Source organism: Mastacembelus armatus, unplaced genomic scaffold (assembly GCF_900324485.2).
Source record: "Mastacembelus armatus unplaced genomic scaffold, fMasArm1.2, whole genome shotgun sequence".
Taxonomy (NCBI): Eukaryota; Metazoa; Chordata; class Actinopteri; order Synbranchiformes; family Mastacembelidae; genus Mastacembelus; species Mastacembelus armatus.
The window spans coordinates 578,428-594,047 of record NW_022872919.1 but is presented as its reverse complement, the minus strand read 5'-3'; the positions used below and the strand labels follow the sequence as shown (position 1 = coordinate 594,047).

The 15,620-nt window shown below is 40.2% G+C and overlaps 1 protein-coding gene across 3 annotated transcripts in view; it reads left to right on the top strand.

Moving 5' to 3' along the window:
- mdga1 (MAM domain containing glycosylphosphatidylinositol anchor 1) overlaps window positions 1–9,084 on the top strand; it is a 151,947-nt gene extending 142,863 nt beyond the window's left edge. For 2 of the 3 annotated variants that reach the window (XM_026291687.1, XM_026291689.1), the window contains 2 exons: window positions 4,070–4,190; window positions 7,059–9,084. In XM_026291687.1, the coding sequence (XP_026147472.1) occupies window positions 4,070–4,190; window positions 7,059–7,144 (207 nt within the window). In that variant the 3' untranslated portion in view covers window positions 7,145–9,084. The remainder of the gene's footprint in view (window positions 1–4,069; window positions 4,191–7,058) is intronic. The other variant, XM_026291688.1, reaches the window with a different exon arrangement.
- The last annotated feature ends 6,536 nt before the right edge of the window (window positions 9,085–15,620 follow it).

The window sequence follows — 15,620 nt, the reverse complement described above, 5'->3', positions numbered from 1 at the left end:
CAGTAGCCTCATAGTGTCTACTATCTGCTATCTCCAATTTACTCTTTGACCAACATTTTCTAATTCAGTTGAATTCCCGGAGGACTGGTTTTGAAGCGTAAATGTTAATAGGTTCCCTGTTGCACAGGAGTGACTGCATACTGTTGCTTGTTTCATATCTGTTTCATCTTGAGAACATGTCCATGGAGAACACAAACTTTCTAGTCCTGTGCACAGCTCACTGACTGCATACACCGAAGGGCTTTGAGGTGCTGCCACTCGTCTCTGCATTTCCCTTCTCTTTGTGCTCGGTCCAAAAAAAGTAATGATGTCTTTGAGAACAGCTTCCCTTCCTGCCTTTCTAAAACAAGACACAGCCACGAGAGAGAGTAACACACGCTGCAGTCCGGCCTGTGGCTTCCATTAATACAAGGCTTTAATTGTAAACGGCTAGTGCCAACTGATAAGGAAGCATTGGAATTTAAATTGTTTACTGCCTGGTGGTCATAATACTGATGTCTATGTACAAACAGTATATTCAAGTTGTAAATTCATAAAACATGAACGGCCACTTTATAGGTTTTTCTGCTCTTGATTTGGGTCTGTCCAATCTTCAGGAAAAAATGTTTCGTCTGTGTTTCCCATGCACATAGATATAAGTGTTTCCACTATTATAGTGCCAGTGAGTATCTGTGGTGATTTCCCTTGCTTAATGTTTTTTTATTGTTCTATTGAACCACCATCTGTCTCAATTCTCCAGGCTTGCTAATCACATTCCTGTCTAACATCTAAAAAAATCAGTGAATTGGCCAAGTTACAAAGCAGAAATTACATGTACGCATTAAATCAATGGAAAACAAAACAAAACAAAACAAAAAAAAAAGAGGTAACATGTTGTAGTAGATTATTTGTGTCCCCCAATCGCTCCTCTGTGGATTACCCAGGGGCCATCTGTGTTCCTCACAATGTTTGGTACCTGGGGGGCTTGTTGGAAACCAGGCCAACCCACATTTGTGTGCCTCACACTGCAGCGACTCTCTTCTGCACGGGTATTTCAAAGCTGTCTCTGTATGTCTCTCTCTCTCTCTCTCTCTCTCTCTCTCACACACACACACACACACACACACACACTTTTACTCTCTCTCTCTCGTGGCTGTGTCCCCTCTGGTATGTAGACAGCACATCAATGGTAACATTAAAGGTTACAAGGCTCAACAAAACGACAGATTCACAAGTCTAACCTGGCACTTTACAGTACACCCTTTGATCCTGCACTCATGCACACACACACAAGCTGTCTATCACACACACATACACACACTCCTATTACAAGAATTGCGCATATAATTTTGAAAAACAGATTTTTTTAGTCTCTCTATCAAAAAGAAAAAGGATGTTTTTTGAGTTTTCAGTAAATGTCAAAGCTAAATATCAGGCTCATTAGTTAAAGCAGCAGCTTCTGTGGCCTGTAACCTTATTTTTACATCCCACAATGTCACGACCCCAGCACTTCAAGAGATGTCCAAGCATTTCAGAAAAGCTCTACACTTAACACGCAGGTGGATAATACAGATCTTTTTAAAATTTTGTTATTTAAAACGTATCTGACAAATGTGAACAGTCGATATCAACCCAGGAAATGATGCATGATCATATACCAAGTAACCTTGGCACTCCCAAGGCTGAGAAACTCTGAGATATACGTCCCCTCAGCCCAGCCCAGCAGTGATGCTTAAGTGTGAGGTACTGTTGGCTCAAGTGACTCACGCTTCAGGTTCATCTGTCACTGAGCAGTGAGTGAAAGGACACAGGGCTTTGTCTCTGAGCCTTTCCAGAAAAATAAACCCATAAAATCATTATTTTGCCTTCCTGTATTGATGAGCAGGATATTGTATTGGTTTGTGTTGAGCCATTCTCTTTAATATGTTTGAGGAAATTATTATGCTTTGTGTGATTGTGTTGTTATGTGGCCTAAAAGAGGAGTTATTAGTACTGTGCTTCTGCATGTTTGAATGTCAAGGCCAGCATTTCTCTGGGCTTCCTTCTCCCAATTATTTTCCTTATCATCTCTAATTATACAACATTCTGGTGTCTCATGCTTGCAGGTGTACAGAGAGAGGCGTGTGGGGATCCTGTAGCCTGCCAGGCTGTTTCTACTAGCGACACAAATTTACATAGAGCACAGGACTCGAGGAAGAAAGCACATAAATAAAATGTTAACCATCCACGCAGTGACGAAACAGCGTCATGGTGTTTATACATTACATGACCACGGCCTTTTGGCCAATTAGCCTCTTCCCTCTATTACCCCTGAATTTCCTTCACAGCTACACTCAGTCCAACAAATCACATACTACTTTCACACAACCGAACCGTCCAGCCAAACCCATCCAGCCTGTGCTGCTGCTGCACTGCTGTTCATCCAATCAACTTCCAGGTTTTCCTAATTATATTAGTTATTAGTTCCATGATGATCTCTTATTCCGGGGTCTAAGTGGAAAAGAGGTGGTGCTGCTCTTGTTTCCCTCCTGTTTACGAATGCAGTTAAATGGGCTCTTTATTTGGAGAGGAGAGAGTGAGATCATAGAGAGAAGCAGAAAGAGAATCCTTTAAACTACCAGAATATTCTGGGAAAATGTAGGGTCTTAGGACGTGGCAGTGTGTGCTCATACGCTTCTAAACCAAGGCAAGAAATTCTTAATCAAGAGCCAGCTAATTGAGCCAGAGGCTGCTCAAACCTTTGACATGACTTTTTATGATTAAACTGCAGAGCTGAACCGGGAGAGTGACTTCCCACGGACACACTCCCACTGCTCTTTCTCTGTGCCCATGAAGAGCATCTGCCTCATGAATTTCGGTCTGATACTTCAAGCTGACATAGCTGTTAAGAGCTTACAGCACAACACTCACAGATTAAAACACAGGTAATTGAATGCCTCTGCAGTCAGAGGTGGGTACCATGTTTTTTACTACCACCTTTCATTTACCCAGAATAAAAGCACAGTCAAGTCAGGCTTTTTTCTCTGTAGTGGCTCAGAGCCAGGTTAATTGATGCTACCTTTGCTCTGGCTTGATACATTTACACAGAAATGAATGCCGGGCCTGCTCCGCCTGTTTCTTGGGTTAAATACTCTGAGGTTTTAAAGTGAGGCTAGTTATGCATATCTACCATCCGTCCATGCCTGCACCTGCTTGCTCTCATACTTTAATCTGTAGATATACAGTCATATCGTACAGGCAGAATATACCATAACCTCCAAACACACAGTAAAAGCTGTTTCTCTCTGTGTTCTGTCGGGATAACTTGAGGATTAAGTGTCTTGCTTAAGGGTTGGGTGGCAGATATAGTGTAAAATGTCTTATGCACCAATTTATGCATGGAAAACCTCAACATATCAAATAAGCTGTTATTACTGTGGGATTGAAAACTCAGATATCGCTACACACCAACCGCTTTCACATTTAAAATTAAACATTACAAAGCAACAGTGTACAGTTACAGTCAGAGATCGACAATTGTAAAAGTCATTTTTGTTATTTCGGAGCAACAAAGTTTCCTTGTTTAGTTGCTTGTTCCCTTCTCATATTCCAGACAGAATACACTTGGTTTTTGATTATCTGGGTGCGATGGGCTTTTGGTGCCTCGGTACACCACAGTAATTAGGCTGTCAGTCAAAACCAGATGGCTGGTGGCTAAAATGGGGAAGTCGCCTGGAAAGTTTTCTCCTATTTAGCTCTGTTGTTGTCTGTCCACAAATGATTATGGGATAAGAAGACATTTCTAAACATTTATTACTGAAGGATATTACTACTGCATTTTCTGTTGTGTGTTTCATTAATGTTTTCACATAATGTTGCTTTTTTTATGCGGGGCACTTTAATTCATTCATTTTATCAGTGTGGGAGCTTTTTTGTGCATCCTCACACATACATTTTTATTTAGATGTAAAAAAAAAAAGGCTGTGGAAACAGCAATTTACTGCAAGAATGTTATTTAGGCACGATTCCTCACTGGTTATGACGTTTGCTCTACTAAGAATCTGAGACATTATCATTCATCAGCCGTGTCTTTGTCTCTACTCTACAACAGATTGTGTTTGAAGGAATTCGAGGCCCGAGTTTCGAGGGGGATATTGCCATCGATGACGTGTCCATCACCTTAGGGAAATGCAAGCAGGAACAAAACACTGTTGGCAGTGCAGGTAAGACAGGTAAGAGCAGAGAGACATAAACACCCAGAGAAACACAAAGAAGCATATCTGATCATTGTGCTTCCCCCATCACCTGTCTGTTCACTTCAGCAGAAATGAATTGAGGGGCAGTAGAGTAAAGAATTCCAGAGGAGACACAAAGCAACAACAGACATTTTCTAAACAGTTTAGTGTTTGGGTGGAAATATGGCTCAAAGAGAAAATGCTGTCAGTGTGGGGGCTGTATGCAGACAAGTGGACTCCGCAGGGTACCGGCATGGAGGCGAGCTGGAAACCTTATCATCATCATCGGCCCTTAATCCGTACCTATAATTTTATTTACTTGACATATCCCTCATTTTTTATTCCTTTAACTTTCCACGCTGCAGCCCCGTTGCTTCCACTCAACCTACATTCATTATATCCTGACTCCTTTCCTTTTACCTTCTGTTCTCTGTTAAATTAGCCATATACACTTCATCATCTGCATCCCTCTGTGCATTGCTCGTCGTCTTTCCTGTTATTTACTTCTTTAAGAGAGAAATGAAGAGGATGGAGAGGAAGCATATGATGATACAAATACCAGAATACTACTTTGTTATCTACCAATAGTGTTTGTGACGGTCCACTTTGCGTCAGGTGTGATTGGGAAAGAAAAACAGTGAATCGGAGCATATATAAAAGTGTGGAGAGAGACTCAAATATCCTCAAGGATGTGGTGTGGAGAGGAGACAGAGGCAGAGAAAGGTCAAAGTCAGACAGTGACCAAACATATATGTGGGTGTGAGTGTGTCTGAGTATGTCTGTATAACAGAGAGTCAAGGATGGAGAGAAATTGGTCCAAGAAACAAGAAAGAGAATATGAGACTAAAACCTACCAGCAGTTTTGCTACAGTAAAAGCTACCCTCTGCCAGCCAACACACACACACACACACACACACACACACACACACACACACACACACACACACACACACACACACACACACACACACACACACACACACACACACAGAGGCACATAAATGTTATTAATGGATGTGTGCAATCTTGCACATATGTGGTGGATGGAGTGAATAATGGATGAAGGTGTAAACAGGAAGAGCAAAGCTGTGTGTGTGTGTGTGTGTGTGTGTGTGTGTGTGTGTGTGTGTGCATGTGTCCTGCAGGTTTTGTGCAGGCAGACATACAGTGCAGACAGATGGGTAATTATCAGGCAGGCAATTGAAAAGTGTTTGCCACTGCAAGAAACACAAATGTGTCTGTCTTAAATACAGATTTTCTGCAAAAAAGGTAAAATGAGGATTAGAAAAGGATTAAACTCATCTCATGCCAGGTATGACAAATATAAAGGAAATTGCAGACTTAGATATACCTTTGTTTGTGCTTAGTGCAAGATGCAAAGTATCTCACACAGTATCAGCACATTTTAGACTAAAATTCATTTGAATCCACACCTAAGGGGAAGTTTATCCTCATACAATTATAGATGTTTTACTACCATTGGCAGTGCAGGATAGAAACATATGCACCCACCGTGTTTTCAGTAGATACTTAGCAGTATATGCTACAACACACAACTTTACTTCAGGTTAACTACGTGCACACACACAGGGGACTGTTGACCTGCCATTCTCCACAAATGATTGACTGTGACATGTTTGTGACAGATTACGAGTTAGAGATATTTTGATTGATTCAATCACGAGTGCAGCGCAAAGAAGCAGGCGTGGACACTTATTTATGTGAGTCGACTTAGTAACTGTGTGCAGTCTGTACAATAAAATCCACGTAACCACCCACATCATACACGCACACACACACACACGCACACGCACAAACCTGATGTATATGCCCAGACTAAACTGTTATTCAAAGAAGTGAGCAGGGGTAGGATATGTGTGTTTGCTGTGTACAGATCTTAGCTTCATTATAAATACTGATTTTCTGTCGAGAGGATGGATAACTGATATGAGATCAAATCGATCGTCTTTTTGGCCGTATTTATGTAATGGTGCGTTTAAGGGAAAGCTTATTAGGTGTATTTAAAAGAAGAATATTAGCATATGAAAGAAAATAAACAGAAAACACTGGGTGCATCCCACCAGCACATGTTTAAATCAGTAAAAGGATACTGAACAATTAAATGACACCACAGGGGCCGTGTACTGTATCTCCTAACTCTACATAAACAATAACTACCTGCAGAAGGAAAACACAAGAAAAACAACACATCCCTGTAATGATGATGACATCAATTGAAACTTATTTTTCTCATTAAATTCTCAAAGCTGTCATGACAATATCTGGGATCTCCTCGGCAAATCTCTTCTTCTCTTGTTTAGTCATCCGCCCCCTCATTCTTTGGTCTATCTCTTGCTCCCTACCCTTCATTTTTCACTCAACCCTTTCCTGTCTTCTCTCTCTTTTCTGCACTTGAAATCACAAAAGCTCAATTTTTCTACAACCCTCTCCCTGCTGGTAAAATGGTTTGGTTTCCTTCAAATGACGCATCTTATGCCACATCAGGGCTTTTTTTCACATACATGGCTCTGCACTCAGCCTCGGGTTTAAGCAGATAAATATGTACATGTTCACTTACATGTATCTACTCAGCTTGTGGTTAATGCCGTGTCAAGGTTAAAGCTTTAGAACAGGTTTGACCCTGTTTGACCCTGTTTGACCCTGGGGCCTGTCTGTGTGGAGTTTGCATGTTCTCCCTGTGCCTATGTGGTCTGTGGTTAAGTGGGGACTCTAAACTGCCCATAGGTAACACATTGTGTCAATATAAATGAAAATGTTAAATAAATGGCACAAACTCTGTATGTATGTATTGTTTTCATGTAAAAACTAATAAGTCAAACTTGTTTTCTTTTTCCTTTCCATAGTTCTGATTGGAGGATCACACTTCCTGTCGCTGTCCAGCGGGCTGACCTTTGGCCTTTCCTGCTTCTTGTTGCTACTGTACAGATGATGAGCACTTCTCACACCACCACGTCTGTGCTGACAGACACTGCCCTGACTCGCACTCTTTTCCTTCTCTTCCTTCCCCTCGTTGTTCCTCTACTCACCCATCTCCTCACCTGTCTGTCCTCTTCACTGTCTTTCAGCCCTCAACTATACTTCGTTTCATCCTTCTTGCTTAGATAAATGACAACACAAAGTGTTTGTCTGGCTTCTCCTCCTCTGGTTTCTTTGAACATTTTCTTCCCACACGCTCAGTATAGCCTACTGATGCTAATATTGTATTTAAGGTGACCATAATGATGTTTAACTTCACATCCTCTTCTTTGTCGCTCTATTAATCTGATCAGAGTCATGTTATCCATGTCAGTGTGCCACTGTGTCACCTTTCCCTCTCCTTCGATCACCCTCTTCACGCAACCTTGTGTATCTCCACTCCCTCGACCCACAATCCTCGACTCCCCCTACACCCTATTCCCCAGACACACCAAAGTGTCGGACACACTACCAAAGATGACAGAAGACCTGAGGGAATAAAACAAGGGAACGGGGAATCTAGGAAGAAAGTGAAAGAGAGAGAGAAGTTGGAAAATCCTTCTTTTTCAAAAAAACTGGGTCTCTTTTGTCTCAACCTTTGGGACCGTAGGAGCTTCTACACGACAAAGAGACAGATGGAGAAAAACTAATAAATGAATGAATGAACAAATGAATAATGAAGCGAGAACGGGCCAGAGCCAGAGGACAAAGGAAGGGTGCTCCTGGTAGCCTCTCTGCTTGCCCTGGGCTTGCCACAAGAGACGAACCTCAGTGCGGATTATACGTGTACATTTATCTATATATATATATATATATATATATATACATATATATATTAAATTTAACAAAGTTTAAACTCAAACACAACCAGGACGGTGGAGGACTTTACAAAGTGAAATTAAAGAAGCACAACATTTATACAACCTCTGCTGCTCCTTTGGGATTTATTCTAGTTAATATGTGATGTTGCAATTTGTCAGACCTACTCAATGTTTTTGATATTTTGCTTTTCTGTTTTATTTTGTTCCTGGCGTTATAAAGGGTCAAGGGCAATGGGTAATAAAGTATTATATTAATATTTATGAGAGGAAGAGGAGATGATTTGTGATCCAGATCCTGAAGTGAGTATGTTGAGGGAAGTGTGAGGATGACCCCTACCACCGGGTGGAGAAACCTCAACTTGTCAAAAACATACGGCAGAGCAACCACACACACACACACACACACACACACACACACACACACACACACATACACACACAGTTTCCCTTGCTGATAATCACAGTCAGGTCCTCAGCTCACCCTCCCTGTCAGATGCTCATCTGGGAATGACAGCGAAGGAAAACCACAGATGGGACATGCAACTTTCACATTGCTGCTCTTGTTTCATAAACTTGTCGCCACTGGACATCATGACTCCGATGTCTGGAGTGATCAACCACAACGTGTCTAATGAGGAAGAGAACATTAAGTGGAGCCAGAAAAGAGTGAGTTCAGTTGAGTACATGATTAGAGAGCGTTTCTTTTTCCACAGGTTATTATTACATGTTATGTATGAAACTCCAGGCGTGAAGGATGGATTGTGTAGCTGGCAAGTGTGAGTGTGGACTGCATACCAGATTTCTTGTCATTGTTTGATTACCTTTGAATGTCTGTGGTGTAAACAATCTTCATAGTCATATAGATATGATTCCTACAGTTAAGCAATACTCATACCATATGTTCAGCCTATATACAACAGTTTGATTGCATTTAAGTCAAGCAGTTCAGTCTGCAGAAAAACCATCGTACCCAAACATCATGGTGGCACCGTCTCTCATCATTTATCAGTTCTTATGTATAATTAATTATCACCATCCAGTGTATTTTGTAGCTGCCTCAGTCATTCGGGGGATTGCCTTTTGCTGCATTGTGCGTGCTTATCTTACTTACTCCACACTAGTGGACTAGTCACTGCTCCAGCAACTGAACAGTTGCCAATGTGTGAATGAGTCTTTCTATGTTCACCTTATGTACTTTAAGTCTGTGTCATGTTGGTCATTGCGTTTTTTTTTTCTTTTTTCTCTTTTGTGGTTGGTACAAACTACATTGTTATACATAAATAGTACGTAAACTACAGGCATGTGCCTATTTGCCTCAACCGGTTTGGGGGTGGCAGTTTCCATGCTAAGCTCGTCCTGATGGTTATGTGTAAAACGTCATACAGTGTCACTGATAGCTTCTCGTTCCCACAGAGATGTGTGAGATATGATCTGTAAATCTGTGAAATGCCACAAACAAGGGAACACTTTGTAATCTGCAGTAAGCAAACACATACATCTGCAAAAATGTTTCCTACAGCTTTATCTCTGCCATCACTTATGTTGCACAGACGAGTGAACCTGATGGCAGATCTTACCTGATAATGAACAGAAAAGTTTGAATTTGAGTGACATTTTTTTCTGTAAACACAGTTTCTTCTTTTCCTGCGGTCACATACAGTGGTCTGAGGCAGAACTGAACACGTTTTCAACTCTTTAACAATCACTTCAAAATGCCCCTGACATCCTTATCCCTCATGCCTAAGGGAATCAGCTATATGTTGAGTTGTACAGTATCATAAACATTATCCAGTACTATAGCGGCACATTGTAAGTCAGTATGCTATCCATACTAAATACATTTAGCTATATGATTAATCATATTTGTGCATGGCGTTTTATCTGCTTCTCTGTCAAATCGTTCCAAATGACACCTCATGCTGTATTTCAGTGACTGGAGTAACAGGTACAGCAGCAAATTAACACATGGAACATCTGCGAAAAGCTTTTGTTCTTTTCTTATATCCCCCAGACAGACACACATGTAATTTCTTTCTGTTTGGGATTTTTATGGCATTTTGTAAGTCAAGTTTAAAGGTGAAGGCACTATTAGTGCACACATAATGGCTTTGCAATTGCCATTTCTCAATATTGAGAACGTAACTACAACTGTAGCGACACTTCCCTTTGGTACAGTGTGAGGTTTACAAATATCCTCCATGATAAAGTCACATGATGGAAGCAACATATGACGTCACAGTCAAATGACATTCATGATGTCCGCATCCAAATAAGATCAATACAATTCAATTTTAAATAAGCAAAAATAAAGAAATAAACAAAAGCGTTAGTCAGCAGTAAAAACATGAGGCCTAGGTGACCTGCTTTGGTGGCAAACATCTTTAACATGCTGATCATCAGACGCTGCTGCAGCTGAGCACAGTGAAAAGCACAACTGTCACATAGGCTGGCAAGTGTTATAGATATCTGATGTTGTTGAGTCTAAAACAGCATTTAACACTATAAACATAGATAGAACTCAACTTCAGTAAAGTCCTTACACAGACAGTCCTTTGGTTTTTAACTAACAAGCATAGTGGCCTTACTAGTTACTAGTGATTTTAAGAGATACTGCACATTTCACCAGCCGGTTTGTCTAAAAGTAAAAACCACAAAGTACATTCAAAACTTAAACTTAACTTCCATTTAAAAGACTCCTGTCTATTTCAGTCACGGCCGGTGAAACAGCAGTGATGAGCGCAGTCTTACAGAACAGTGGGATCTTGTTTGTCTCTATTAAATGGTCATTTCCACTTTCCCTTGGCAACATGCTCATTAATGTGTTTACTGACCCCTGTAGAGCTGTGCACACACACACACACACACACACACACACACACACACACACACACACACACACAGATTTATGTCATCATGAAGGTAAATAATAACACCTGGAATGACAAACTGACTGTTAATCTTCCACTGACTGCATACTGTCTCTACCGTCTTGATTAGATCAGACCTGCCAGCGACCATCGCGCTGAGACTCTGTCCTCTCTTTAACTGTTTCCCAAAAAAAATTCAAAATGGTGTTGATTTGGTTTGTTTTTTTTTTGTTTTTTTTTTAAAAGTTTCGATGTGATGTTTGATTTCCAAAAACATTCCTACCTGCCGATCACAATCTGGCTGAAAATCAGTTTGCGAATAAAGTACAAAGTAAATAAAATTAACTGGCTTCCAGGGTCATTTTACCAACACAGGCTGTGTCCGCACTGTGTTCTGTGGCATCAAGTGTTTCACTAAGCAGCTTTGAAATTGATAAGCCTTAAAACCATAATTTTTAGGACTAACCTGACTAATGTATCTCACTGTGACAAGCATTGTCTTCAGACTGACGAAGTTTTGGGAAACAGTACGTCAGTCAGGTGCTGACTGTCGGGTTTCACGGTCTACAGCAGTCTATGTATTGATCCTTTTTAGACTAAAGATGTGAGATGCACCTTTAATGGGAAGAGGGTAGCAAACAGAGCTGGGTGTTGTGTATCTATGTCATGTACTGAAGTATTTTAGAGGAAAACTATATTTGAGACATGATTCTGAAAGGTATAAATAAACATTAACGAAAGAAAAAGGTGTAGGTTTTATCATTTGTTGTTCTTTTTTAAAAAGAAGATATATTTTAAAGGAAGTCCATGGAGAGTTAGATGAGAAGAACGAGACAGTCGTCTAATCTGCAGGAATTACGTTTTACATTCAGTGTGATTTTAGGGGAATATCATTATTTTAGATGCCCCTGCAAATAAATGTCCCTAAAATTGGTTAGAAACTGCAGGAAGAAGATCTTGTAACCATCACACTAATTAATGGTCAGTACATCCAATAGGAAACAGGAAATTTCATTTCCCAGCATATAAACAAATATAAGCTAAATACACAGACTCATGTTGCAGGTCAGACATAACTCATCGGATCAACATGCTAACTGATTTGATTGACAGGTGATTGGTAAATAGTCACTTGTTGGAGGAGGAGGGCGAGATGTCTGTGTATTGTGTGGAATCGGACTGGAGCAGATTTATTCAGTGAAACTGTGTTAATGTTTGTACGGTCTGAACCTTTAGGTGAGCTACTCAAAGACAGAGAGCAAGCTATTACTGCCAACACACTGGAGACCCCCGGATTAAACAAATGAGACATTAATTAGCAGAGTTTTAAGAGGTTGTTGTGATTTGGCAGAGCCAAGCTGTAGCTTATTCCCTTCATTTCCAAATCTTTTTGCTAGGGTAAGCTAAATGACTACTGGCAGTATCTTGTTATTTACTGTACACATCAGATAGGAGTGTTGTTCTTCTAATCTAAGTCTTGGCAAGAAAGCAAATAAGCATTTTTTCCCCAAAATTGTCCAACTATTCCTTGAAGAAGGCAAAGCGGTTGGTATGTATCACCTTGAAGAGGGTTCAATGGCGTGTTCGAGTCTCGGCTTTCAAAACGTTATCAGTCAGTCATGTCGATTATTTCCTTCAGGTACTTTAAAGCCAGAAAGACTGTACATTTCATTCTTTCACTTCAGGCACATTTACACAGATTAAACAGCTACAGAGCACGTGTGACTAACTGCACCGCCGGCTTTTGTGTTTTAAGTCAGTGCTGCGACTGCCTGAGCTGCTGCCTGGTGTGACCTTTTCACTAGAAAATACATCACGACAGCAGGGGGGTAATTACAGAAGGGCTCCAGGTGCCCAAAGATACTCATTACTACACACACTGTATCACTCATTACATATGGCTAATGGACCAACATGTTTGGACTACTTAACAAATATGCACAAAAACATAAATGTACTATTCAAAGAAGACGTAAATTAAATGGTGTGTCTGCCTAACCCCCTTTATTATAGCAAAGTTACTTCGGTTGTTTAGGAGCGGACAGGATTTCGTTTTAATGACTTGATGATGATATAATTTGATTTTGAAAATATTATTAAATAGTTTTTTAATGTATTTTGTCTTGACATGACCCTCGTATTTATATGATAGATGGCGCAGACACAATTAATAAATTACTAAACAAATTCCAACACTTGCTCACTAATGACTTTACTGCCAAGCTGCCAGCTCATGCATGCCTAATTTGTGAGAAGTGTGTAAAAACATAATGAACTCACACAAATGGCTTCCCTCTATCTTTCAGCACCTCAGCCTCAGATGTCACCATAAAGTCAAACCATCAAAAGGAATACGGCAATCTGAAATCATTTACACTCCGAGGACGTGCGGTTATTAAATTGCTCGAACTGACATTATCGCCATCTCTAAATGTACAGCTTTCTGCTTCTTCCCATTTGTTTTGGTCTTTTTCACTGTCTCCCCTTTCAGTTCATCCCCAGTTAAAATGGATACAGGCCAATTATACAATATAGAGTAAGAGTAAACAACCAGTCTGACTCCCTCTTGCAACAGGCTGTCCGTTTAGCTTGCTTACTTCCATCTGGAGATCTGGGGACAGTGATAGGTGTCATACACTTGAGGTTCTCAGTTATTTTGTGCTCATGTTTTTCACTGTAAGTTTTGACCTTTTTGAGCTTTTTCCACTCAGACTGAGCAGCAAAGTCCAGCTGAGACATGGCAGGTCTGTTTCTCTCTCACACAGAGACGTTAGCAGCCCCACAACTCATTTTTGTACTCGCTTAGATTTATATTGCATTTTAAATGGTGCAGTTTTCTCATCTGTTTTCCCTCATTAGACCAAGTTAAATCAGCAGGTTTCAGCTGACATGCATGGCATCAGGCATGAAAGAGATGCACTTAGACACAGCTCTTTCCCTTTTTCCTACTCACTCTCCACGCCTCTCTCTCTCAACTGAGAAACGCAGAGATGTACGGATAGAAGTCTAATTAATGTGTGCTTTCCACCCTGAGCTGCCTCTTGCAGAGCTCAGTGGAGGGGTTTGGTCTGAACGGTTCAGAGCTGCACTGTTCTCCTTCATTTGTTGTCTGTGTCACTGGGGAGGTGGGATTTCTTACTGAGCCTGTGACTGCGCACTGGTCAGATGAGGCTAGAAGGGCTTTGCTGTTGCACCTGCATGATTCAAAGATTAGCCCGGGTTCATCACTGATAGGTCTGAGCTTTGCTTCTGAGAAATCCCTGTGATCTTGGGATGTTTACCCAGAATCAATGCACAGGGTTCAAGCTTTGAGATTTTTGCATAGGAGACAACGAGGTTGCTTGTGCAAGCAGTGATGCACAGATATGTGTGATTGTTTAATAATGTCTAGTGATCACGTGACAACTATCTGATCTCTACAAAAACAATCTCTCAAAAAACAAGTCTCTCTTTCCCTTAATTGAGAAATAATTATGTTTACCTCCTGATCTCAGATTTCCTTGCAGATTATTAATAATAACATTTATTATTAGTTATTAGTAATAACATTTCTGGAAATGTCAGAAACCTCTTAACTTCCTTTAAACAACATGTTTTTGCTTGCACATTACAACAGATGGAAATATCTACATGTCTTGTGCTTTGTCTTCTACACATTAGCTATTAAATATTTAGCCAGACAACTAAAACAGCCAGTGGGGACATTAACCCTAAACAACAATGGTGTGTACAAAAGGTATAGAGCACATTGAAAACACGGGATCATTTTTATTTTACGTTCACCCTGCTGTCCCCATTGATATAGGAAAAGTCATTAACTATGAAAGTCAAAAAATGATGTCAACCCTTTATTTAGAGAAATGAAACAAGGATAATAGCAGGTTAAATGATAAGGAAGAGTTTGAATACAAAAAGATAATGATAGGAAATGCTCACCACATTACAGATCATTACTTCTTCTCTTCTTTACCTCCAGCCTTTCTTTCCTCCAGAGGAAGCCAATGTATCTCATGGATGAGGGCTTTGTGTTAAACACACACCTCAACATGTATATTGTTCTCAAAGGAGCGACAAACTCACCAAGAAATATTCTGTTACGCTTGAAGAGTGAATTCTATGTGTTTGATATTCAGCTGCCTGAGATCTTACGCGCTTTATTCAAGACGCTCTGAGTAGAGAGGGAAAAAGTCTACATCTTTACGATTGTCCTTTTTACATTATTCATCAAACACTGCTCTTCTGTGGCTTTTTAAAAATGTTCCTCACTGAGTGGCAGAAGTCTGAAGGTAAAACGTTGAATTGTTCAGATAAATGTTTCATGGTCTCATGAGATCAATTTGCGATAAAGGACTTAAAATAACCTGAGTATCCAACATAGAGCACATCCTCTGCACCTTCCCCTCACATGCGTATATCCTGCTCAAAAATATATCCAAATAAATGAATAAAAACAAACACGTCTGCACCATGGGGATAAACAAATACCCTGCACAGACACAAAACTGTAAAAAAAAACAAAAAAAAAACATGTTAATGACTCTTCTCCCTATGCGAAACACCAGGTGTGTTGAGCACTATGAGCTCACTTATTTTTATTCCAAAGTGAAACTGAAAGCAGATCATGTTTGTGCACACTGTGAAATATGTATTACATGCATGCTTCTTTTGTATAAGTATTCACAAATGCATTTATTATTTGTGCTGTATTTATGGTTGGGAGGGTAGAATAATTGTGTATGACCATACAGTGATTATGAGACAA